The 27,405-nt window shown below is 39.7% G+C and overlaps 1 protein-coding gene across 1 annotated transcript in view; it reads left to right on the forward strand.

Moving 5' to 3' along the window:
- Positions 1-27,405, forward strand: part of DENND1A (DENN domain containing 1A) — a 150,208-nt gene that overhangs the window by 56,930 nt on the left and 65,873 nt on the right. The window contains exons 6-11 of the mRNA XM_026049414.1: positions 4,535-4,604; positions 4,821-4,901; positions 6,675-6,728; positions 10,214-10,324; positions 17,314-17,414; positions 23,790-23,835. Of these exons, the coding sequence (XP_025905199.1) occupies positions 4,535-4,604; positions 4,821-4,901; positions 6,675-6,728; positions 10,214-10,324; positions 17,314-17,414; positions 23,790-23,835 (463 nt within the window). The remainder of the gene's footprint in view (positions 1-4,534; positions 4,605-4,820; positions 4,902-6,674; positions 6,729-10,213; positions 10,325-17,313; positions 17,415-23,789; positions 23,836-27,405) is intronic.

Below are 27,405 nucleotides of genomic sequence, written 5' to 3' on the forward strand. Positions count from 1 at the left end.
ATTGGGACAATGCAGAAAGGAAAGAAATGCTATGAGAGCAAGAGAAGAATTCAGGTGGCCCTCTAAAATGGAGGAGCCTTCCTAGGGAGKCAGCCTAATGCAGCAGCAAAGCAGGGAATTCTGCACCCAAGGAAGGAAAGAAGCTCATGCCCCAGAGCAGGCCCTTGGCTGCAGGTTGGAGCTAAGGCTGCATCCCGACCACGTGCACTGATCTTGCTTTGGAGATCACGGGGTGGATCTGTGTGTGCTCCTATGTTTAAGCTTGTAGCCGAGGATGTCTGGGATGCTCCAAGAGGCAAGAGGGGTTTATTGAGGTCTGCAGGGTGTAGGCAGGACCCTGGAACTCACAAAACCTCTCCCTTTTAATCTGACTTTATGGGAGCGCTGCCCTTCTAGCAGGAGATGAAGTTGCTGGTCCCCTGTGCGGGCTTGCACACCCTTTTGGCCTTGGCTGCACCTGGTGCAATTCTGTGGGCAGAATGAGATCGAATTTCTGACTTGCCTTCCTTCTAACGAGCACTTGGAGGGTATCAAAGAAATGATAATGATGACATTTTCAAAGAAAGTATATTTGTTGTAAAAATTCATTAGTAATGCTTCAGGACTGGATAAGGAACAGCTGTTTTGCTAGAGAAAGCATCTTTTACTTGATAAATCAACTGGATGCCTGCATAGATATGTTGCTTAAAGATTTCCTTTTTGCTCTTCTTATAGAGATATTATATTTCCTTATTCTAATCTTGGACAGTTCCTTTTGCGCAGATTACATTGTTTACATATCAGCAGTCACAGTAATTCAACTCTCTTCTTGTGTTTATATATTTTATCTATATAATTCTTGGCTTATGTGTTCATGGGAAGGCAAACATGATGTTTTGACAGAGGTAAAACTGTAGCTCTAGTACATTTGTGCAGCTTGAGCACCAGCAGTTTTTATAAATGAGCACTTCATTGTACATAGGGCAGCAGACAAAGAATTATTTAGAGTGGTCCTTTAATCTTTAAGTAAGCTTGGGTATTTTTAAAGGGAAAAGTTTACCTTTCATTTAAAATTTGAACTTGCAAAGTCTCTTGGTGGTGAGGACACCAGAGCAGTGCTGGGAAGTCGTGAGTGTCTTCCCCTGGACTCCTTGCCCTAGCCTGGTCACTGGTGGTGCTCGTAGATACCGACCCTTTGCTTCCTGAATTTGCTGAGTCTGAGGCAAGAACACGGCATTCCTTGGGGTGGTCCCTGGAGGTTGCTTATTAGGTATTCAAAAAAATTGCAAACAATTCAAAGATACTTAGGAGATAAATAATAGTTTTTTAATGATTTTGTGATAAGTGTTTAATCAGAGAAGGAAGATCATGGAAATATACTTTTGTGCTTAATTCCATTGCCTGAGGCACTCATAAATCTTGTACCACTAACGAAAGCTCAATTCAGACAASGGCAGTCTTGCAATGGAGGGGAAGTATGGAAAGTTTGTCGTTTTTGTGTATGTATACATACATATCTGGATGCTATGGCATGTTTATACACACGCCCATATACCCTGCCATATACATGTGCATGTCCATGCAGTTTCCTTATTTCTCCGGCCGGTTTCCCTGGGTTTGGTTGCAGCCCTTTGGGGCTCAAGGCATGTGGGCTCACATGAGCTGCTGGGGCAGAGGCGGCTTTTCTGTTCCGATATCAAAACACAAGTAAATGAATATGTATAAAAATTCCAGCCTACTCGAGTGCAGTACAGATTTTCACCCTCATCACGGCTAATGTTGGCTGCTGCCGTTTGTGCTCCGCGTGGCTTTGGAAGCACCCGTGGGATCCGAGCGCGGCAYGGGCTCTGCACCCGCCAGGCCGCCTCCTTCCCGCCTGTCTGCTGAAGGTGGATCCCAGGCTGCTGCTCCGCCTTTCCCTCCAAATGTTGGCCTTTCATTTGTTGGCTTTTGTCTACAAGGAAACAAAGCAAATGTCTTTGCAGTTGCCCTGGCTTTGCTTGTCACTTGGGGTTCTGCACTAACCGCTTTATTTCCCAAACACGTGTATTTACAGGCTGCGAGGCAGCGCTGTTGTCTTAACGTCCTGGCTGACCCTAATTGCTGTGACACATGTAACTAATGGTGTTTTGTGCTTCCAAGGAGCGCACTAAAAAGGTGATGACATGTGAGTTACTGAATAAGGTGCTGTGCGCCGGGAGCCTGTGCAGAGCCGGCCAGCCCAGGAGCAGCTTTGTGTGCCCGCCGCTCGCCTCGCAGTGCCCGCCGCTCCTAGCGCTTTGTGGCAAGTGAAGGAAAGGGATTTTCAGGGAAAAAAAATCGTAGGTTGCCCTTTTATTTCTGTTTACTCTGTAGGCACAACCTGATTTATGCGGGTTGGAGTCTTTGAACTTAGGCTTGATGCAACAGTCTGTAGCCTAGCCAGTGTGTGCATGTGCACCCATGTGCATGTGTGTGTGCATGTGCACGTGTGCGCATGTGTGTGTGCATGTGCACGTGTGCGCATGTGTGTGTGCATGTGCACGTGTGCGCATGTGTGTGTGCATGTGCACATGTGTGTACGCGCCAGCTCCAGTGCTCTGGGCAATCTCACTCCGGAGCGCTTCCCTTCCTTTGCTTAACCTATGACCTGTGAAAACAAGAGTTAATCAAAAGTTCTAAGGTAGCTAAGAGGAAGGGGAAGTGTTTGGTTACAAATTAAATATGAGCGAGTCATAAGCCATAAATCTTCCGTAGTGCTACCAGTTGTGCTACTTACGTTGCAAGTAGTACAGAAAGATTTTGGTTATAAATTCAACATCCTTTTCCTTGGGAGGGGAGGTTTAATGACTGTCTAGTGGATTTGCTTTTTGCAAGATAAAATCCACATCTTTTCTTCTTCTCTTCAAAACCCTAGGAGCAAGTTCAGATAACTGCATTTCTTGATCCTTTGCATCTTTGTTGGTCACATTTTGGCTAAGAGGAGCAGCTCTCCTTCCCGCTGAGTAGTAAACACATGGAATAAGTCATGAAGGAAAAGTATTGAAGCTGGCAGAATAAATTAGTTATTTAAGGCTTCCTGAGTTTTCAGAATGGCAGGAATCTTGAACTGTGCAGTGACAAAGAGGAATGCCAAACTGAAATAAAGTTGCTAGAGACTTCTCTTAACATTAATCTTTACTAGAATTACAAGACAATTTGGAATTCTTGAAGAGTTATTGACAGCTATTACACTATTGGAAAGGTTGCCGGAGTAAACTGCATTGTGTTGCTGGATACTTGATCTGCCCTGTTTTGTAGGAGAATCAGAAGCTCTTTTCCAAGCACTGAGTGGCAGAACTAAACAGAATTTGTATGGAGTATTCGCGTGGATTAAACTTGCAGATTTAACTTTGTGTAGAAGTTTAAATGTGTATGGCTGAAATAAGTTTTCATTTTTATATTGCTAGGCAGTTTTCTGTCTTCTTAGTGTTCCACTTTTTCATCTCCCAACTCTTCTTTTGAGAGGTGCCTTGCAGGGCTTACAAGGATTTGTTTACTGAGTTTTTAATCTCTGCTTAGCAGATAGGTTCTGAGGGGATTTCTTGTTACTCTTGTAATGGCTTTTAACTCTACTGAAGTTTATTTAACTAAACAGAAAGAAAGAAACTTATCTTCTGACTAATCCTTCTTGAATGTTTACAATATAATGCCAAACTAAATGCTGTTTAAAGTGGTAATTGTCTGTCTTTCTGCTCTATTCTGATCCACAGTTTGTAAAGATGCTTAAAGCATATTAATTTAAATGATAATGCTGTCATATAACATGAAAAGTTAAGTTGCTTATCAGTATATTTCGATAAGCTACTTACATTTTACAGTAGCATTTGCAAGCTTCAAACAAATGTTAAAGATGGAGTGCTGTTCACTTTATCTGTCTCATATATAACTTCTCACTTCATTTATTACTAACGCTGTACAGTTAGGAACCAGGGGGCACTGACTTCGTTATACTTGTCAGGAGGTAGTCATATTTTATAAAAACTTTGAGTCCTGTCTCACTATCAAAACACAAACCGTTTGCTTCAGAAAGCATCTGTGATTTGAAGAAGAATGTGCGTGTCGCACGTACTGGCCGTCCTCTTCATCAGAGCTAAGGAGAAGGTCCTTGACAGCATTTAGAAAGAAGATGTAACAAGAACATACCATGAAAGTATGGTAGCAAATCACCACAAGGCAACGTCTCATCCGTCCTTCTTATTTTATGGAATGGAAATGTACAATAAAGGGAAAACAATTTTCTCCATGGTGATGCCTTTTAATACTGAGTTGGTGTTGTAAGTGGAGCGCAAATTTACTTCAGGAAAACTTGTATTTGGTCAGACTAAACGTTTGGCTAAATACGCTGATACAGGATACTCAAAAAAATTTCTCAGCTGTAATTGACAAGTTATTTAAAAACGGAGATRCTGGTCATGCAATTAAAAATCCAGATGTATTCAAAATCAAAACAACTTTTTCTCTTCAGTTTAGTAGACCCTCAGTTTTAACTAAATTTAACCAGATAAATATATGTCTTTTCCCTCTTGTTTTTCAGTTACCTCCCATGGTTTGAAGTGTTCTACAAGCTGCTCAATGTCTTGGCAGATTATTCAGCAAAGGGACAGGTACTCTTTTAAAAGTACATAACCCCTCTCCATCGACCCACTATCAAATGAGGTAGAAAGGATAAAAACTTTTAGGAGATTCTTATGTCAGACATGACTGCATGAATTATTGATCTGTAATATGCAGTAATGTAGAAATCCATATTTAGCCTAGCAGAAAGCCTTCCAAATGGCCTATTTACAGTTCTGCTGCTAATTTTCTCTCTATGATTTCAGGATAGTCAAAGGAACGAGCTCCTAGAAACACTTCATAAACTTAACATCCCTGAGCCAGGATCCTCTGTTCATCTTGGACTGGTAAGTGAAACAAGAGAAATATAAATTTAAGTGCTTGGTTTTCATTACATGGTATAATAGAGAAAAGTAAAAAACAGTTTTCCTTTTGGAATGCAGTACACAGATGTTATTTTCCTCTGAGAATATAGAGCCCTGGACTTCCCCTTTTGTATCTGGGGCCCTCTGTTTCTCTTCCTTAACCTCAAATGTCTTTGAAATCCTGTTCTTTGATAGGAGGAAGATTGTGTGTATTCCCCATGGAGATTTATCACCATATCATTTGTGACTTACTGGAGTTCGCAAAGCAGCAACGTGACCTTAATTGTCTGCACTTAAAACTTTTAGACTTTGCAAGTATGCAAGGGAGAAAGACTGGAAAGCAAAGCCTCAGGCCTTTCAGAACAGCATTTTGAGTACATTTTGTGTATTAAGTGTTTATTGTATTTTCTAATTTCTTTTCCTCTTCCGCCACTTCTTATTACAAAAATAAGATTTTTTAATGTCTTGTGGCAAACCTGAAGAACATTGAAAGAGTGTATGTGGAATCATAGTGATCCAAATTGTACTGGTAGGATGCCGAAGTTATCCTGTTTTTTGGTGATCTTCAAATTAAGTTTTGAGAGCAATCTTATGAAAGACAAAACGTACTGCAAGTTATCATTTAGAATTGACATGAAACCTGGTGGTGTTTGTAGCCATGGATCTCTTCTCCCTCTCTCCGTTTCCTCTACTCCTTCTTTAAAAGTGCTTTTTGGCAACGAGCAGTTTACTCTCATCACTTCACCCTCTAATGTCAGTCGACAGGTAACAGTTGTTTGGACTCGCTAGGTCTCCAGCTGGCAGGAGAAATGTCCTCGGTCCTTTTGAAGCTAGCTATTCTATGAAAAGCGTTCCTGTTTTGACCAAAGGGACAAGCTGTCTCAAAAGGCAGCGAGCATTTGGGATGTTTCACTTGTTTCATACCAGTGGTTTCAAGGAATGCTGCTGGTCTCTCCTTGCCTCAAACGCGTCATGAGTAATGAAGCGAGAAAGGATGTTGAAAAGGAGCTGAGGGGCTGTGTCTGCTGGCCTCTCTTTATACGGCTTAGTTAGGCTGTCTGCAACCCTGTTTTCAGGTTGGATATTTTCCTGCTTGTGATATAGTAGTTGTCTCCATTCCTATATTTTTGCATTGTATCTTCTCAACTAAAGTAGTGATGTATCAAAAAAGCAAACATTCATGTTGCATGTGTAGTTTCTGTGTTCAGTGTAGTAGTTTTACCCACCTGGTGTTTCAGGCTGTTTATGAAGTATTGTAAAGTCTGTGACATGTGCTKTATAAAGTTTCAGTAAAACTTAATGCTCTAAATCAGAAAAAGACCTGCTTGCTGTTGTGTTCCCTATAGTCCCTATGCATCTTGCAGTGGGCTCTAGGAAGACACCTTGAACTATAGAATGCACTGAAGTTCACTTGGCCTGTGTCAGGAGCTGAGTGCCGGAGATGTGCAGGACAGCATTTCTGAAGAACAAAAGCCACAAGATAATCTACTACTTGATATAATCCAGTCTAATCTGATCATAATTAGATTAGATCATAATGATACTTTGTATCTTAATGCGTTTTGTATTGCATTTGTGATCAGAGAAGAGAATTCAGCTTCTGAAATCTATGACAAGTCATTTTGGTATCTGATAAAAATGTTCTGTCATTTTTACATAGCTGAGGAACTGCTGTTACTAATACCAAGCAATAAATTTAGGTTTTCTTTGACTATAGACTATATCAAAATCACCAATTTTGCTCTTCTTTTTTAGCACTCTTACTTTACTGTGCCTGACATCAGAGAACTTCCTAGTATACCTGAAAATGTGAGTACTGCGGAGGATTGTGTGCTTCATCTTTTCTTTTTAATGTTATCAGGAAAATAGGTAACTGTTACCACCTCCATTATGACTAGCAATCACGAACATGTTAGATTCTGTAAAATATTGTCATATGTTGAAATAACTTTTATGTGGTTAATTTATAGTAAGTATGGGAAAAAAWATATATATACTAGATATGTAAGTCTTTTTGCTGCTTTAAAGCTATGCCATAGTAATCCAGACTTGAAGTTACTTGTTAATAAGGATAGTATTTTCTGTTAATCTCTTCTATACTGATCACATCAAATTTTCTAACCATTTTTGTTTAATAACCCTCAAATGATCTGAAGAGCAAGGAAGAGAGTTTGCTTGCATTTACAGGTTACTAAATTGTAGGCTGGAGAGAAATGAGCTAGTAGTGGTGGTAAGGAGTCAGTGGCAGAGATTAAAATAAATCTTTAAGTGATACGGAGCAGTTTAGTAGTACACACACTGCCCAGCGGCTGCTTCCAAGAGGCCAGTTGTGTTCCCGTGGCTGGCTGCATCTGCCAGTGATGGTGGCTTCTACTGCAGGGTGCGAGTCAGCTTCCCAAGGCGTCATGACGAATGCTCGGGAATCAAAGGCTCTTATAAAAGCGGAGACCGTGGGCCAGGAGGAGCGGGAGAGCCTTTGGAAGCTGAACATTGAGCCTTCAAGGGAAGGAGTGCCGTGTGATGCTGCAAAGCCCCCCTGAGTCATGGAGGGGTGCTGGTGTGCCCCCCGGGCGGGCTGCGGCCGGGCAGCAGCGCCCGCCTCCCCGCACCCGCCGGGTGAACCGGGCACCCCTGGCAGCGCCAGCGTTGCCTCCGTGCGCGTGATCCAGGACGTGTGTGCGAGTTCCCAAGTATAGGCCTCAGGGTAAGGAAAGAAATATTTAAAATGTAATCCTTTGGTCAAAAATTATTGCAACTGACTGCCCTACAGTATCTACAGTATCCTTCATCATGAGCATTTTATCTACCTGTCAATGCAACATTCATGTGGAATTGCTGCATATTAGAAAATGATACAAAGACCTTAAATGAGTGAAAATCTAAATAGATTTTAATTGATTGGCCTACTTATTCAAAATTGTTGCAGATCTCATCAGCATTTATGTTTTAAAACCTGTATTAGCAAAGGTTTTCGTAGTGTCAAACGTGGAAGTTGCATGTAATGATTAATGGAGAAGTGCACAGAACTCCACGTGGAATGCTAACACACTTCTAATTATCTGCCTCGGTGTCAGACCAGACTGGTTAACAGTCCACAGAAGAGTTGGGTGCACACTAACAATTCACCTTTGAAAAGATTTCTAAGTTATGTGGAAGATTTGAAATTGCATTGTTAGTTGAGAAAAAAACTTTATATTTAGACCATTTGCTAAAGCTATTCTTCTTCAAATTAATTTGTTGTTATATAATGGAGGAAGAAAAGTAAATGAACTCAAAATTTAATGAAAAGTGCATTTATGGATGTTAAATAGCAAATAACTAAATAAACAGTTGACTTAGGCATGGGACTTTCATAGGAGAATAAGGCAATTTTGTACCTGCTTGCTGAGCTTTGAGAGGAAGGGAGATACCAATTTCTCTATTTTATTTTGAAAGCCCCATCTCTACTGTCCCAAGAGAGCTTAAATCCTAGGAAACAAAATGTACAACAATTATACTACAAGTTGGAATGATTTCACTTGTATTTATTTAACTCATTCATGGTTTTGTCACTTACGAGACATATCTTTCAAAATACATGTGTAAGTCCCAATTTCATCTTCAAAGATGACAGCTTTCTTATAAATAAAACTTAGAGCTAACACGTGAATTTCCTTAGTATCAATACATTGCCATGCATCCCACATGCTTCACAGGTGTTATTTGCAAATTTCTGAGAGCAGAGAAGACTAAAACCTTATAAATCTTTCCATCTGAAAGTACATTTGTTTGTCAAAGCCACTATATCACTTGAATAAACTTGATGAAAGAATAATTGCATATCAAGTCCTTGTCTCTGTTTTCCTCTCACTAGCTGATACGTTTTTTATCTTACAAGCATGTATGCCCAGAAGCTTATCTAGGTCTTTGGGAGAATCTAGGCATTACCTGCTCCTTCTGTAATGCTCCTCGTTTTGGTGCTACCTGAGCATTCATTTAACTTGCATTATTTGCAGTAATTGTGTCGTCACGCACCGTGTTTTGGCATCATGGCTAGATGAGAGAGAGGGGGAAGAAGAGCCTTAGAGAAGACAGCTTCTGTTTAGACACAAATATCATGCTAATCAGCACAGATGGGATGAGAAATACAGAAAAAGTACATGATAGTTTAATGGGTTTTTGGCAAAATGTGTTGGCTGTTTTCTTTCTTTTTAGAATATACCTGTCTCTGGCTGTAGTTTTTCTATAACAAATACCTGAATGATTGTTTTATATTAATGTTTTTGAAGCTTACTATAATAAGCTTATTTTTTATCTGTCTGTCCACATACTAGTACAAAATTCTTCCAAATACAACCCTTATTTTTTCTTTAGTTCTTTCTTTATGTTTGGATGGCAAGCTGTGGAACATATTTTTGCACAGTATGAAACATCTTGGCAGACTTTTCAGGCCAAGTATTGGTGGGTTTAGAGTTATCTTTGGATCTGTCAGAAGTGCTAATGGGCTTTGTTGAGCTTCTTTAAGATTCTAAATCAAATTTGCTTTTTGCTTTTCTGTGCTTTTTTATTTAACAGTGATTAAGATTGCACTCGAATTCATGACTAATCTAATTTTGCTTTCACGTGTGTTTTCTGTGTAAGATTATCTTCACTATATAGCTGTCCTTTTACATCCATAAGAAGCTATTTAGAACCAAATTCCCTAATTCAGCATTTTTGGGGTGAATTACCTTTCGTTTTTTTCTTCTCCAGTTTGCTACATAAACACATTCTTAAATTTTCATTCTGTTACTTGTTAGAAGACATCATAATTCTTCAGTAAATAATACATGATTTGCACCGTTGCAGTGTGTTTATAATGGTGTGTGGACAGGGGTGCTGACTGATGAGATGGCCTGTGGGCTGGATATGCACTGGCCATAAGAGCTTGTAGAGCTGGTTTTATTTATTTTTCCCGTTAGTAATTTACAGTGATTAATACATAGCTATTTCTTCATTTTCTGAGCAACACTGACATGAAGGTAAGCTCTGCTCCTTGTGAAGTGTAATGCAGACTTTCAGCTTTACTTCATTGTGTCCAAAGTGAGGGGTTCAAAAGACTAGTGTCATTCTCCCCTCCAAATTAGGTGAAAGATATTACAAATAAAAAGCCCTCTTTAGGCAGGATTACCTGACCTCTTGTTTTCTTAAGTCAAGTATTGGATGCAGCATAATAGAAGGATTAAGTTGTTTGTTTGTTTTGTTTTGTTTTGCTTCTTTTTTTAGGATGCTTATTTTGTAATGTTTGTAATCAGAAATTATTTTATCTCTTCTAGAGAAATCTAACAGAGTATTTTGTAGCAGTTGATGTCAACAACATGCTGCATCTCTATGCCAGTATGCTGTACGAACGCCGCATCCTCATTTGTTGTAGTAAGCTGAGCACTGTAAGTAAATGGCAGACTAATTTCTTCTATTCACAGTACATTTTTAAATTGACATTTATAGGAATTTCTCTAGAATTTGAAGAAGAAGGTTTAATACTGTGTAAAATATCATGGAGTACTGATCTTGGTCTTCCTGAATGTGTGAATATCCAAAAATTCATAACAAGGTCTTTACTTGTGAAGGACTTAATAAACACAGGTGAAGCTCTGCTTTAGTAATTAGAGGTAACTTCAATAATTAGTTTTTTTTTAATCATTATCTCTGTATTTTTCAATATGTAAAAACAAAAATGTACTTGGTCTACAAAAAGTATGAAGGGAGCACAGGAGATGTAGCGATATTCCTCCTAATGGCACCCAGTGAGAGCACAAGAGGCAATGGGCACAAACTGGAATACAGCAAATTCCACCTAAACTTAAGAAGAAGCTGTGGAGGAGGTGAAACAGTTGGATGAGCTGCAGGAGAGGATGTAGGGTCTGCAGCTTTGGAGATACCGAAAACCCAGCTGGACACGGCCCTGAGCAACCAGCTGACTATGCTTGAGCCAGGAATTTCAATTTCATCTCCAGAGTTCCCTTCCAACCTCAACTAATCTATGAGAACCTTTATTTATTTTATTTATTTTTTTTAACTGAAGTTCTATCAGCCTCAAATGTTTAAATTAAAAAGATTTTATTTGTTTTGTTTTGGCTACAGATGTTAGGTGCATTATGCCAAAGTGAAGTCCCTTTTTCATGAATTTACTTAACAGAAAAAAAAATCTATGGTACAGTCATTTAAAACTGATAAAAGATGGATCTTTTGATGACCTTCTCTGCATGGACCCAAATGGTGGGCTGAAATGCAGTGGCAATCCAGACTCCTGGCCATTTTGCTTGCTGAGGTGTGTTCTCAGTGGTACTTAGCCTCCATCAGCCGTCTGGGAGATGAAAGCTAGTGAGCACTAGAGCACTCTCTTCTGAAAATGGCTGCACATCAAAACCAAATACACTGCTTGATTTAGTTCAGAGTTGTGTTACACATTTCAAGGTTTATCAGTCAATAAGACTGTGATTTTCTTTATAAAAGGGAATGTTAAGTTTTCATTATATTTGCTCTGTAAATGGGTATTGATTGCTTTCCTTTATGAATAACAAACATAAGATGGTTTAATAAATGTTGTTTTCTACTGCTGTGGACTAAGTACTTGAACAGTCCTTGCTAAAATACAAGCTTCCATTTCCCCTTTGTGTACTGTTATCTGTCCTCTTGCTGTATGACCACCAAATACTTTGTGCTTGAGATATCAAATGCTTGGAAAAAATGTTGAAGACTGAAATAATGCACATGAAAAGCACAAAAGAATAATCTGTTGATACAGGGTAAGAAAAGGAAAGCGAGTAAGGCTTCCTACTCAATCTCAGAATAACTGTTTCAATATAATGTTGAAAGGGAGTGAAACTGGGATATTTAGAATAATCTCTTGGATATGCCAGTAATTATTGTTTACAACCAAGTCCCATACATAACCATGGCGTTTAAGTTTAATATGAAGTTTACTATTGAAGAAAACTCTTGTAAAATGCAAACTCTTAACTTTGGTATCTACCAAGCATTTTAGGTTCTCTCTACCAAAATAAACAAAAATACTTGGTAGCCTGGGAAGTAAATAAAATGTGAAGGAGAGAGATTTAATCTCAGAGACCTAAAGAATGAAAATAATATAAATTATCACAGAAGAAGAAAGGAGTAGCAAAGTATTTCCAAATGTTTGTGGTTGGTTGGTTGAAAATCTCCCTTTAGTTACAGAGCCTGGGAAGAAGAATTACTTACCTGTCACTTTGCCTCCCTTAATGAGCCGTTTCACAAGTAGGGTTGTGTTTTCTTCCCTATCTTTCCGCTATTCCTCTTCTTTTGCCTCTGCCCAAGATAAAAGCGTGTCTGGTTCTTTGGTGGGGAGGGGTATTCATACTGTGTGTTCTTATCTTACAACTTTATATATAAACTGCTCCAAGGCTGGAGTGACAGTGTAAGACAGGTTTGAAGCGCTGGGCCGGCGCCAGCTCTTCCTCGCCTGCACACTCCGTGCTGCGTGTTCCAGCAGTAGGAACAAGCTGCATTATTTTATTTCAAACTGTGCTCAGCGGAAGCCAAGACCTTGTAACTGGAAGCGTACCAAGCGGAGGATTCTCCGAGTATAGCCAGGCCTGGGGGAGGGCTGCTCTCCTCCTTTCCTTATTATTTTTTTAACAAAAGAAGTAGAAGGGACCTGTGTAATTTCTTTTCCTTTTGAGAGACACAGTATTCTTCATAATACTTAAGGCTTAACTATAGTATCAGGTAAAAGAGAGAAAATTAAACAGTCCAGCAAAGAAAAGTCTTTTGTGGTAGAATGAGTCCTATGCTCTAGTAAATCATATAAAATCCAAATTTTGATTAGAAGGGTTCTTAATATGGTTATGTTGAATAAGATGTAGAGGTATCTGAAAGTGATTGTGTGTATTATCTATTTTATAAACATGTGTAGTGAACCCATGGAAGATTTATTGTGTGTGCTTGTAGGGACTTTTCCTTTTTTCTTCTTTTACTACAAATGGCAACTCAAGTAATTTCTCAACATGTTAAAGCATTTTTGAGTACTCTGTGATCTAACTCCTTGTGCAAAGCCAAATGTGAACCAGAATGCAGCAAAAACTGTGCCTGGCAAAAGACCACCTGATGGTGGCTACATGCTGTTGCAGAAATGAAGCAGAAGAGGAGTTTTCCTTGTATCCAGTATTTTCTTTTCCATCGAGACTTGCCATTCAGCCCTGTCTGAACAAGGTCTATATGTTATTTGTGGCAGTGGGTGCAGCAGGTTGATTGCTGATTGTCACTTGATCTGTGAATTTTTATGATGCTTGTTTGGCTCGATGTTACTGAGATGATTATCCCTGTGATTTTTCAATTATTCTACAATTATTAGTCTGGAACAAAAAATGCTCTTCTGGCATCGATATTTCTTTTTGTTCCTGCAAGCTGACAGCTTGCCACTTCGGTTCTTCAATATCGCGGAGCCCTCCAGTGTGCGGACTCGTATTCCCTAAACGGCTTCTGACGTAGCTCAGGGCTTTGCACGTACGGAAATGTGGGCTATGGGGATGGCAGTCTGTGACCGCTGAGTGTGGGCTATGGGGATGGCAGTCTGTGACCGCTGAGTGTGGGCTATGGGGATGGCAGTCTGTGACCGCTAGCACTTCCCAGCGGTCCTTGTGAGGCTCTCTGCTGAAGAACTTGCCCTCTTCTTGCAGTGTAAGAGGCGCCAGCCCTGCCTCCCCCAGGGCTCCAGAGACACCCCGATGAGCTTCTGCAGGGCCGGGCTCCACCTCCTAACAGCTCTGCTCTCCTGCGTGGTTCCCAGGGAACTCGCTCTAGCACTTGCTGCTCGCCTTTTGCCTCTGAGCAGTGGGGAGGACTCGTCCCGAAGCGGCAGGTGCCTGTTCCTGCCGGGAGCACTGCGCAGCCCGGGCTGCAGTGCCTTCAGCAGCAGCAGGACGTACTGGAAAATGGCCTGTCGACATCCAACATCATCTTACCGTTTTATACATGTGACAAAAGCCCATTGATTAATTTTCTCAAATACGTTCTTCAGAGTATTAACTGTTAAAACTGTGAGAAGTGAGTTAGTTGATCAGGCTATCTTTTTACATTCTCTAGCAACAGCTGCAGGAAGCTGAGATAGTGGAACTAATCTAATTTCAAAATGCTGGATTCCTATAGTTTTGACAGTTGGGCATTTCTCAGGCTGCCTTATTATTAAGTGCTTGTTTTCTGTGTAGCAATCGCTAATCAGGTGAGATCTCCAGCAAACGTGATTTCTTTTTCATGAGCCCTTGTCTTGGCACCGTTGAAGGACACTGGTGGTGCTTACCCACGGTGGTATGTTTTTTGAATTCCTGCCAGACAGCAAGGTGGGAGTACATCTCAAAAATAAGTGACAGCTGCTCAGATGTCTGCAGTGTTGAGCATTATGTCTGTTTAATCTTTTGTTGCTGAGTTTTAAAACCAATGGAACAGAGATTTGGAAAGGGCCTCTTTCGATTACGGAGTTCAGTCCTCTACTATTACAGGCAACCATGTTATATAATAATATCAGGAAATAATCCAGTTCTTCACCATAGAAGCAAATCAAATATAAAAAAAAAAAAAAATAAACATTTTTTTCCCCATTCATCTCCTTGTGCTTTGGGGAATAGAGATTGAAAGCTTAGAAGATTTAGGAATGTAGAGAGAAACTACTTTGGAAAATCATGTCCTTTGTTACTGCAGCTTGTTTTTGAACTAGACTGCACCTTTTATCTAATCTGTGGGAGAGGAGGGTCTTCTCCATGAGAGAGAGTGTAAATGGAAGTAAAATTGGATAGCAGTAAGTTTGAATTAAAAACAAAGAATAAAATTCAGATTTTGGGTCTTCTAACTTGTGCTTTAATTATAGTTCTAGCATACTGATATTCTTATCTCGTATGGACCATAAATACTGACCACCTGCTAATAGCGGGCGTTCTTAAATTAAAAATGACTGAACATATTCATATGCATATGTACACTGTCTGCTCCCCAGGTCCCCTTTCCATTAGAACTGTAGTTTAAACCCAGTTGAAGTTCTTGCATATTCCCACTTATGGGAATGCATAAGTGGGAACTGGCATTTGCATTGGCAAAGTTGTTCAAGACCAAACACAAGGAAAGAGTAATAAAGAGCTCAGCAAATGGTGATGTATCTTTGGAATTATCAGCAGCATTATAAATGTTGCTGTTAATCCAAGGTTCCTTAGAGACTGTTTCAGTCAGATGGGAGTAGCAGGATGCTTGTTTCAAGTGTTCAACAGAATATGTTGTTTCAGATTGCTTAACACTTTAAGATGCATAGGAATTAATGGCCAACATCTTAGTCTTAGCCAACATCTAATGCAACTCTACTGGAACCAAATGTGCTTTTATGGAAGACAAAAATGAAAGTTTCATAGCCAGCTCCATACTTGAACTACTCAGTAGCTTAAAAGCAAAGAGAACTTGGAAACTTGATTGGAATGGGGAACAGAAAAGAGGACATTGAGCCACTTGGTATGTTTGTGGCTCACCCACAGAGTGAATACTGCACGGGTTCTCACTCTTGCCAGCTCCGAAGTGATAAAACAGAGCAGTGGAAAGTATACAGAAACTACAGGCAGAAAGTATAGGCAAAACTTTATATATCTAACTTGTTTTCCTACTATTTGGGATTTTGTTAATTCTTTTATTTAGATCTGTAGTATATTTGTGTATAAAATTCTAAAGCTAATTCAAATTAAGATATAAATTTGTAAATTTTATTGTAAAACAATATATGCATATAGTGTGTGCCTACACTTTTTAATATTTTACTTTTATTTCCAGGAGAGTTTGTGCTGATGTTGTGGAAAATAGAATATTTTATAACAAATTTTACATAGTTTTTCCCTCATTGTAAGTGCTTATATTTGTTTTATTTTATGCTTTTGACTTTTGTAGGGGGTTAAAATATCTCCTGCAGAGATATGTAGTTGAAATAGTAAGGTCTTTTTTGTTTCCTAGATGTAAAATTGTCATCAATCTGAAATTAGCATTTTCCTGCCACTAGACTAAATGCTGTTATTCTCCAGACTGAATAGAAATGTGTCCATACAACTATTGTGTCTGTAGTCAATGATGGGATGTGACATTTCAAAAGCTCAGCCTCAGCTGAGCTGAGTGATGAGCGACTTAACTGTCCTCACACTCAACTCTACAAGGTACTAAAGGTTACATGAACTATTAATACCTTACAGTTACTTGAAAATACACTCTATTCTGTTTTTATTACTCAAAAGGTTACATGCTGATGCAAACAGTCCTTCCTTTCAAGAAAATCATTCTCTTATGCCAACAAAATGGGATTAAAGTAGTTGTAAATAAAGTCAACAATGAGGTTTTATGATTTAGATTAATACATTTTCTGTTAGAAAATGGTGCTGACAGAACGTTAGTTTATTGTATGATGTGTTAATTTTATAATCCTCGCTGTTAGCATTTAGCGTCAAAACCCCGTGCTTCAGTTTGAAGATATTCCCTAAACTGTTGGTAGTTTTTTTTAACAGATTCATCTTAGTGCTTAGGAACATAAAACAAGTTTTTATATCAGTCTTTGTGAAACCACTCTTTCTTTGTGACCTGTAAGTGAAAATGGGCACATAGGACTCAACAAAGGGAGAAACTAGCCCCTGGGTGAAAGCGTGAATCAAATTGAAATGTTTAATTTCACAGGTTTGAAAAGAATCATAATTATTGTTCCTAATTTGAATTCAGAAATAATAAAAGGAAAATACATTGTATATTTTTATCTAACACAGGTAAAGAACTACTAGAAATTTGCAAATTATCTGCACCTTTAGTTTAACTATTTAAGCATCAGCGTTTCTGAAAAGCCCGTTTTTCATTTCTAACAGAATTTCCATATCCAAGTGCCTTGGTCAAGCATCTGGTCCTGCCTTCCAAATCTTTAGAGATTGCTAAATTAAGCCCTTCTTTTCTTGCATTTCCAAAAGAAAATAGTACTTTCATATAAATGAGCTTTTATTATTCAAATATCTTAGCAGGAGCAGAACTATGAATGAATGTGTGTATGTTTAAGTTTTGATCATCAGGGAAGGATAATACAAATACTAATAGAATAATTATAGAGGTAATGTTAAGTGTCCTAACATCTCTTGGCTCTCTGTGAGTTAGAGCTTAAAATTCTGCCTTTTGAATTATTTTTTTCTATGTCAATGCAACCCCTGGGAACCACTCATGCTTCACCCACCAGCATGTACATATATATATTTTTAACAAGAACATAGTGTATTATGTAATACATAATGTTGCTACAAAAGCAAAATCAATCATTTTTTTTTTCTCTTAACTTTATTTAAACTTAGTTTAGCTTTAACTTTTTTGTCTTATTTATGGTCCTTTTTAAATTTGTGTTTTCCAGTTAACTGCCTGCATTCATGGGTCTGCAGCTATGCTCTACCCGATGTTCTGGCAACATGTTTACATTCCTGTTCTGCCCCCGCATCTATTGGACTACTGCTGGTAAGATGTCTGCATCGCTGAGATACCCAACAGTGCTTGTGTTTCTGTGTTGTAAGCCTTATAGTGCTCTTATAAGGCAACAGTCAGTCTAAAAATATATACGTGTGTTAGGGAAGTGACCCACCTAGTAAATGAAAGTATTATTTCATAGCATGATGAAATGGCGCCAGTATCTTGAGAGACCCTGAACGCTTATTATGGCATGTTGCAGCATTTGTTTTTAAAATCTTTTATCAGGATATCTGTTTAGTGTTAAAATTAWAGATACTTACAGATTTATTAAGCAAGCACAATTAAGTTTACTTAACCTTGATAATGGAATCTAATAGAGTTACTGCCAATCTTTGAGTATTAAGATGGTGAAACCCAAAGGTCATAATCATTGCAGCATTGGAGAAAAGTGTGAATTGGGAATGTTCCCATTAAYGCAATTTCACACATGTAACCAGATCGTCACAGTACCAGGTAGGATGTGGCAGTCTCTCAAATGCCGAGCTCTACTGTGACGTATTTTTTATTTGAAATGTTATTTGTTTGGTAATAGGTTATTTACATATAACACTTCATGTGAACACCCTGAAGGGGTAATTACTTGGTGTGATGGTCAGATCTTTCTGAATATTTGGTAAAGCAATTTTTTTTTGCAGTGCATCATCAGTGATCACTATATATTTGACCACTTGCACAGCACAACTGTTAAGTAATTGAATTGCTACTGAGGAGAGCAAATAATCTCAACAAATTTTAATTCCATTGCTTCAGATTCACTGCTTTCAGTCAGTGTCCATAGCCGCCCTAAAACTGCCGTCTTTGCTAATAGCTCTGTGGTGTTGCTGTGCGACGTTAAGCAAGAGCTTGTGCAGCGCTGCTGCRGGAGGAACCACAGGGCTGGCATTAGGTGAAGTGCTGGGAGATAAACGTGTAGATTTAAAGCACGCTCGTTCCTCTGCAGATGACTTCGGTGTTAAGTGTGTGCCTGTGCTTGGGATGCAYGGAGTGGTGTCAAGAAACTATGATCTGCTGTAAAGAGGAGCCGTCCGTCTCGGCGCAGTGCGGCAGGGCCGAGCGATGCATTTTTGGTGCCAGCAGGTGCCTTGGGTGCCCAGGGGCCTTCGCCCGTGCAATTAGCACCCGGAGCTGCTGTCCCGGGCCCGCTGCTCGCTCAGGGGCTGGGGCAACAGCGGGCGCCACAAGAGGTGTTTACACTGGCCTTGGAGATTAGGCAGTCATCGACTTTCTGACAAGGACGTGTGAAAAGGGGCTAAATCCAGATCCCGCAGTGGGGAGCAGAGGTGTGCGAACAACGAGCGCAGAGGCCACGTGCCAAGGAAACAGGGACACGAAGCAGAGCGGAACCCTAGGTGGGTGCTCGGAGCACCCAGTGCCCTACGCACGTCACCAGCCGGCTGCCTAGGGTGTGAAAAATACGATATTCAAACCCATAATTATGAGGCATGCTGTAATCACATGCTCATAAATACAACAACCGAGTGCTTTAGCCTCACATGAACTTGAATTGGAGTGGTARTCACACGCTGTAATCATTTGAATGTATCAATTAGCAACAATTTATATGCCATAAATTATTTTCTCAAAATAGAGTCTATCTATTTTCTAACAATGCAAATTTTGTCTATGAAGACTGAGAAATGAGCATCATACTCACTGCTTTAAGGCAGTATTAGTGCTTATAGGTTTTTCCATCTTCAGGGAAAGAACATGAGATTATTTAAAATAAAAGAGGTTGTTTAGTTTTAATTATGTCTGGTTGTTTCTATTACAAGTCCATTATAAGATTGCTTTACAGCCAACATTAATACCTTCTGAGAACTATCTTTTCAGAGCACACTGGTAYAGCCGCTGAACAAATGTTTCTTTTGGTGCAATTTTCCCTTTCTCCAGGATTTTTTAAACTTCCTCCTGTTTTCGAAGTCTTCATATAGCTTCAGTATAGTCCTCAAGTCAGTGGATAGAGGATCTGAGGACGAGAACTCCTGTCCTTGGGGAGCAAGTCCTTCGTCATGAGCTTCTCAGTGCACATTTTGAGTCAACCTAGTACATCTGGGTGCTTGCTGAAGGCTCACACAGCTAACTATGTGTTTGCTGCCCCATTCCAGTGTATGTAATCAAGTTTCTAATTTGCATCAATTACCTAAATACGTTTGGGATTTAATTCTGTTTGCTTTTCAGTGAGAAATCTGATAAGATATCAAGAAACTGCCTTAGAGAGTCAAGTACTATAGAGTGTGCAAGAGTGACAGATTGTCAGTGTGTATATATCAAGAAATGAACTTATTAAATGTGAGCTAAGCAATTGTTATGGAACAATGGAGCAAAATTGTGCAAATCCCTGGGTACCTATAAACAACAAACCTCTGTAAAACCCAGATTTTCTATGTTACCTTTTCTATTGAATTGCAGTATTTTTAAAGGTTTTCTGTTTGTTTGTTTTTGTTTTTCACTTAAGAGGAAATGTCCCTCCATTTCACCTGCTTCTCTTCCAATTAGTAGTTTACCCACCTCTTGGGAGCATAATTAAGAGGTCTCCAGTTAGCCTAAGGAAAGGAATTAAAGAAATTGTAAAAATGCAACTGTAATGAATAGGCAGCATGTAGCCATTAAGTCCACAATATCCATATTCATGCTTAGGCATTGCTACTTTAATGATTTGATATTTACCTATATTGCTCATTTGATTATAAATAACCTTGTTTGCATTAGAAACTAGTGCAACACAAGAAGAACAATAACCTTTCTTCTTGTTCCAAAAGACTTAGGCATTTTGTTTAAGCTGTAGATGTAGTAGAAATTGATACTTTCAGATTTTGCATTTAATGGGTATTGGCAGCCATCACACAACTCTGAGGAACCAGCAGTCGTGGCTATACRAAATCCTGGGACTAGCCTAGAAGTCTCAAGCAGTAGGTGGGAACTGTCTGCAGAGCAGTCTGTCACCCGTCACGGGCCTTGGAAGGACACAGGCTTGTGCACATTGGTTCTTCCCCTTGCGCAAGCGGTGTATGTTACGAGGCTTGTCTGGAAAGTCTTAGGAATACACATCTAATTAATAAAATATTCAAAACTGCTCCAGTGTTTCATGCCTCGGGACCTGAACGGCAGTTAGAAGGAAACGTTATAGTGTGCTGTGAATGGGTGAATGGATGAGAGTGTTCCCTTGTACACTGTGGTACCTGTGTGTTTAAATAATGGCATATAGTTAAGGCATGGTAAACAAAAATGGTGATAGAAGCAAATTGCGAGGTATGATGTGAATCTTCAGCATTCACAGCAAGGTTTGTTGCTTTACTTGGTGAGATTGATAAGCGATGACAGAAGAATGTAATATCTCTAGTATATTTTATTTATTCTGTTTACCAGACTTATATTTTATTCAGATTATTCRTGAGATTTTCTTAATTAACATTTTGGGCATATAAGGAGACATTGCAATGAATTATCCTTAAAATATTTTTGTTTTTGCTTTATTGTTTGTGTATCATCAAACAATAATGGCAGCCCTGGCAAACAACATGAATTTTGGTAAATTCTGTACACAGAACAACTCAGGTATTGATACCCATTAAAAAAAAAAAAATTAAGCTTCCGATTTCAATGAAAAGCACATTTGAATAAACAGAGCGCATAATAATTCAAATAAATCATAAGCAAACTTTTCATGAATTGTAATAGTAATTTTCCTTATACAAATAGACATATAGAGTAATAATTGAATTTCTCTTCCAATCACTTCACTGATTTTATCTAAAATCATGTTACTGTTAACACTCAGTCTTAGGCACTTTCTGGCTCTTCCCTCCTAGGTTCTCCCCTCACAGCGTTTCATTCGGAACAAGGAGGAGCGCTCAAAAAGCAGTGCTCCATAGATGCCCCACCAAGCTGGTGGTTACCAATGGTGCTAACATCATTTTTCATAGTACTGTGACCTCAGATTCATTCCTCCTGCTTTCTCCTGCCTGTCCAAATGCATATGTCACATAAGCTCCTGCTGATGTCCTTTAATATTTGGTAATACGAGTTTATAAAAACAAGAAAATGATGTTAAAAATAGATTATTGCAGTCATTATGCACTCCCTTAAATACCTGTAATAGTTATTTTTGTTGCCTTTATATGTACTGCCCTTTATTAGAAAATTAAGATGTTTCGTTGCTCCCAAAGCCAAACCACCTACCCAAAGCCACATCTTTTCTTGTAGTTTCCTAAAATCTCAGGGGAGAGGCATGATTTCAAGTGCTTAGTTATCCCTCTATTTATATATTTATTCATTTTTGTTGATAAACYGGAAAATTGAAAGATGGACATTATGCACTTAATTAACCTCTGCAGATTCCGATTTCCCCGCGCTTGTGACAGGCTCTGCTGTTGGACACATAAATAAGCGGCTGCTTTCTGGAATACGGCGCTCTTCCTGCTTCCTCTCATTACGTTCGCCAAGCTCCCACTAGATGAGACATTTGCAGGCTTAAGACTTCCTGCCGAGGTTCAGACTTTGTATTTTTGAGATTGAAGCTGTCGTGTTTCTGAAAGTGCTTAATTAGAAACACATTCGTTTTAGCGTGTGCTGGAGGAGGCTCGAGCAGCAGAGCTGCCGTACAGAGAAGTTGAGCATTTGTGCAGCTGGCAGCTACACCAATGGTTTATACTCTGAATATTAAATTACTGGGTATTTTCTTGCTTCTGGATTGTGGCCATTGGAAATGAAGAGATACGGGTGAAAGAGGTAGTGTTTGTCACAAATAAAGCATGCAAAATGACAAATAAAACTGCTCCTTAGTTGAGCAGCAATCCATATGCAGTAAGTGCACCGTGTGGTATGGTGAAAACCCTCGCCACAGAGCTCGGCTGTAGGTTCTGCTCCTCACCTCGGACCTCCTGGTAATGCTGAACTTGTGGATTTTTACCAAGTTAGGTTCTCATTTAACAATCTCTCTGGACTATCATAAAGTGCTTTATTAGATGGAACCTCTTATTCTAAGAATAAGAAGTTATTAATTTTTTATTATCTAAGAAAATAAGAGTTAATAACTTAGCTAGGAAGGATATTCTTAGCAGTCTGTACAATTCAGTAGGCTGGAACGTGGCACATGTCACTTGAGTGCTGTGCACAGGCACGAGCAGGGAGTGGGTGTGTGTGGCGGGGGGGTTGTTTGGGATTTTTTGTATGTGGTTTTCCCCCCTCTCTCAAGTCGTGTGTGTGATGGCTTCAAAAAGGAAGAAAACCCATGAAGTTTTCATGGAGAGTGCCAGTCTCCTGAGTACAGCATCCAACAGCGTAGGAGTTTTGGGTGGAGTGTTAAAGATGGTCAGTGCTAATACACGTTGTATGTGGAAAGGAGTTTCTCGTGGCTGTGAGAAGCAGAGTTTTGGGAGTATCTCTTAGCAGCTCTCTCAGCACTGCAGCTCCTACTGAACCGTAGGCACCGGTTTCTAAAAACTCTTATTGAAGATATTTTCGTCCAAGGCAGCACAGTGACATTTCTCTCGTTTTTCATCTAAATTTGAAAGTCATCTCTTTGAGCTTSTGGATCCAAAATCAAATGAGCCTCTATTTTAAAAGTTGTGTCTGTCTGTGTGCTTTGGTTTAACAGGCAGTATATGCCACATTTGCAATTAGCAGCTTTGGCATCTTCTTTGATGTGTCCTAATAAGCAGAGCAAATATAAGCCTTTCCTGCTTGGTTCAGTGGGAGGGCTGCACTAAAGCTTCATATTAGAGATATAATATGTGCAAGGATACAACTTTCCCTTAGTATTCTTCCCGTGTTATGCAGTCCTTGCTGGTATTTGCTAGCATGGCAGAGTAGAAGGCAGGAAAGATCAGTCTTTCTCTCAGTTTGCTTCCTTTTTGCTAGCACAAGTTGTGTGTCTGTGCTGGAGAAGACAAACTTGTCCTAAGAACCTGTTAGTGTATTTGAGTTTAGTGTTCTGAAATAAATAAGAGTACCAGAGGGGATCACGGCTGGATATAATCAAAATATTCCAAAGCCATTTTTCATATCACTCAGTGATATATATGCATTAAGTTAATCACTTAATGTTGCAAATGGATCAGTCTGTCTAAAAACCACTGTTTAGAAAAAGCCTAGGCATTTAACTGAAAATTATGATTAACATATTTTATTCTTACTAAATCAGTATCCTTACTTATCTGAGCTACCTTAATCAGTAAGTAATTAACTTTAAAAAGCAGTAAAGTTAACCAAATGTGTTTCAAATATGATTTTGTGGTTTATTTACAGTTTTTTGACAAAACCTAACTCAATATCCCTGTGTTTTTCTATAGCTAATTTTAATAAGTCATATGTGTTGATCCAGTGTTATGAGAATGTAAAGCTAGGCTCTTTTCCTCTTTGCAGTGCCCCAATGCCCTACCTCATTGGAATACATTTAAGTTTGATGGAGGTAAGTCTTTCTCACCATTTCTGGGAATATGTGTAGTTTTACGAGTTAGACCTAAATTCTGCATCAACTATATATGTGCTCATATGCTTAAAAGTTAAATAATTGTGCTGATTCATTTGGGATGGCTCAGGTGACTATGTTAAGCAAACCCGGTAACATTATGTCTCACAGGAGTCGTATTTGGTACCGTATCCTTTTGGGCATCCTTTCTGTTTGCAGATAGGGGTTGGTGATGAGCTCATGTTGTGCTCCCTTCCCCATCCTGCTGCTTCATTTAATCAGTTCACTATTTACTCAGTTTGGCTCTCTATTCAGAAAGGCAGAATTGATATTAATCAAAATGTTGACATGTACAGAGCTTTCTTTCCTCTTCATCTCCTCCTACTTTTGCAGACAGATTGTGATTTTTTTTTAATTTTTTTTTTAAATTATTTTTTGGTGTTCAAAAAATCCAAAAACAAGGAACTTGTTGTTAATGTTAACACAAAGCTGGCAGAAAACCAGCCCTCACAAAAATCTTAACATGCAAACAATTCAGAGTAATTCATGTAACGTTAAAGAAAACTAAGTGGAAATAGCACTTTTTCTTTTGCTTCTAATAGTGTTGAAACGGTGAATGACTTCAAAAATATCTGGAGGACAACATAAGCTATTAATTTAGATCCTTCGGAAAATCCTTGTCCTTTTAACTTGTGCCTCTTTACACAGGAAGTCTGAACAACGTGTATATGCCAAGGGTGGTAAGAGGTATTCCTGCAAAGAAAATGCTGCCTTTTGGAAAGCATTTAGCTTAAGTGGCAGAGGAGAATTGGTAGGAATTACACAGTTATTTGACAATTATTTGATTTGTGTCTGTATTCTAGACTCCTACATATGGACATTTAGGCTTACTTATTTAGGATGCTTAAAAATTTACACTGCTGAGATTTGCATCACCAAGTATGTATTATCAAAATATCTTTTCTTGTATTGACCATAAAAATATCTACTTTCTGTGAAAACATTGATAAAGCATACTCTTCCGCTAGGGTATATTTGAGAAAAAGTCCTCTATATCTATTTTGAGACAAGTTATTTTTAATGAAGTTGTTATTGAATATTTTTTCCCCAATGCTGAGACACTTCCTTAGGAGTCACCTTTTAAAGGTCCTTTTTAAATTTTTTTCTCCTGGCCACAGACAGATGATTTTTGATGCCCTTTGTATTGCTGTAAAAAAGTACAGATTGATGAATGACAGTACAATGTGTTAGTGAATAAGTAATTATTTTAAAAATCAACATGTAGCTTTTTTTGCACATCCTATATTTATGTTAGAGGGGTTTCTCATAATGACACTTGGATACTGCACAGATGGGACGAAAGTAATGTCTGGGGAGAAACAGTCTATCCTATACTTATGCTCTTGAGCAAGAGTTTTTCTGTCCTGTATCTGCACTAAATATTCATTCACATGCTTATTATGGGTGTATCTATTTTAAAAACCACTGCCTGCTAGAAGATGGGATAATATAGGAATATGGGTATTTTTCAACTTTTATAAATATTTTGTGTGTATACACAGACAAAATACACAGCTTGGCTAGTGCTGGATGAGTGTTTTTGATGCCAAAACTTCATTTTTTTCTTCATCCTATTCTTCACTTGGGTAAAGCAATACGTTCTGTTAGAGTAACAACTTCTCGTTACGCAGCAGCATTCTTGCTCATGATCTAGCAGTTGTGTTTGTTTTAAAAATATATACCATATAATGTTTCCATATCAAAACGGTTATATAAACTGCATCTAGAAGGATACTGTCATCAGCCAGTATTTATTTTTGGTTTGATGCCGGGGTTTTGGCAGGTAAGTGGGTAAATGAGCGCCGCTAATTCACAGGCTGCAGCTGCCCAGGTCTCCGCTCACATCAGGACTCGCCGGCCCCGTTGGAGGGGGCTCCGGGCTCTGCCCTGGCGCTTCTGCCCACACAGTCTGCCTTAGTTGTGTGAACATTCGTGGAAGCCTCAGCTTGGGCAGGCCAAGCTGTGGTGCAACACGAGGGTCAAATCCCACGGTGGGGCAAAACTGTTTTCTAGCTGTGGTTTCATTTCTGTGGGTCAGCATGATCGCTGTCTTGGAGCAGATCCTCTGGAAGGAGCATTGTAATAATTTTAATATTTAGAACAAAACACAACCTCCATCTTCCACAGACAGACTTTTCTCAGACCATGGGCATCTCGAAATCCAGCAGCAGTTTCCCAGGGTATGTTGCTGCTCTGTAGAMGGAGCAGTTACTTTAATGGAAAATGACAAATTTTTCTTATGATTAAAATATCAAACATATCCATTGACTGTTAAATCTAATTTGCTGTGACTGAAATGTTCTCCAGTGAGATAAGATAATCTCCTGTTGTAGGTCAGAGGGCTCCAGCTGATTTATGGGGGAAAACCTTGGTAGAAAATACAGAGCTGTGTTTTGTGCTCTTATTTTTCAGCTTTTCTCTCATCACCTAGTTAGTCATTCTTTATAAGATTTCCATTTAGCAATCCATAAAGTGACTTCAAAGAAGGCTAAAAGTTTATAAGCTGTTAGATAAGAAGGCTGGGACTATCACATGAGTAATGGAGCCTGCTTACAGAACTAATTGAAATCATATTAGATGAAGATAAGTACTTAGTACTGATAAAGCACAGCACGATAGGAAAGCAGAGCTGTATGAAAGGAGCACGTCCYGTTGTGGTCCTGCTCGTTTCCTACCTGCGAGCTGTTGCTGTGGTCAGGCTACCTGAGGCCACCTTTGGGCTTACAAGCGGCGCGGAGCCGTGTGGGTGCCGCAGCCCATGGCTTCTGCACCCAGGTTATTAGTGTGACGGGGCTGATGGAGGAGGGACGCCCTTGACCTAGGGCTGCCGCGGCCGTGGGGCACATGTGGTTCCCATTCGCTTGGGGCAGCGCTTCCGAACCGTCAGGTACGGAGCTGCCGGCGGATAATCCTCCTGCCTGGCTGCCAGGCCTGCGATTCTTGTAAAATTCTCAAGAATGTGTTTGCATGTGAGGCATCATGTTGTGTTTTGTTATGGATATGATAAAAATCTCCACGTGCAACTATTTTTGTTTTACTTTAACCAAACACCAGTGTCAATTCACGTTAAGAAAACGAAGTGCACTGAACTAGCCCGTGTCTTTACTATGCTGGGCTGCCGCAGCTGCCTCGCTGTGTGCAGCCAGCAGCCGAGAGGAGCCGTCTGGGTGCAGCCCTCGCAGCTCCACGTGCGTGTCCAGAGGCAGACGTTGTGTGTCTGGGACGCGTCCCAGCCGTGCGCGATGCTGCTCCGCGCTGCAGCCGGGATGTGCGCCGGGCCGGCCGCTGAGCTGCGGAGCGCCGAGAGGCGGCTCCAGGCCGCGCTCCGTACGAGCCGCGTGGCTCCCGCGGCCCGGAGCGTCCTCGCTGCGCGGCAGCAGCCCGCAGGAGACGCCCCGAGAATTCATTAACCACTGGGGCTTTCCGGGGGGTGTTAATTGTTAATTATATTTTTTGATGGAGGGGCAGGGGGTTGTCTTAAGCTTTTGCCATCTCTTTCCGTTTGATAAA

This window comes from Nothoprocta perdicaria, unplaced genomic scaffold (assembly GCF_003342845.1).
Source record: "Nothoprocta perdicaria isolate Ctin4 unplaced genomic scaffold, notPer1 scaffold_6, whole genome shotgun sequence".
In the NCBI taxonomy this organism is placed as follows: Eukaryota; Metazoa; Chordata; class Aves; order Tinamiformes; family Tinamidae; genus Nothoprocta; species Nothoprocta perdicaria.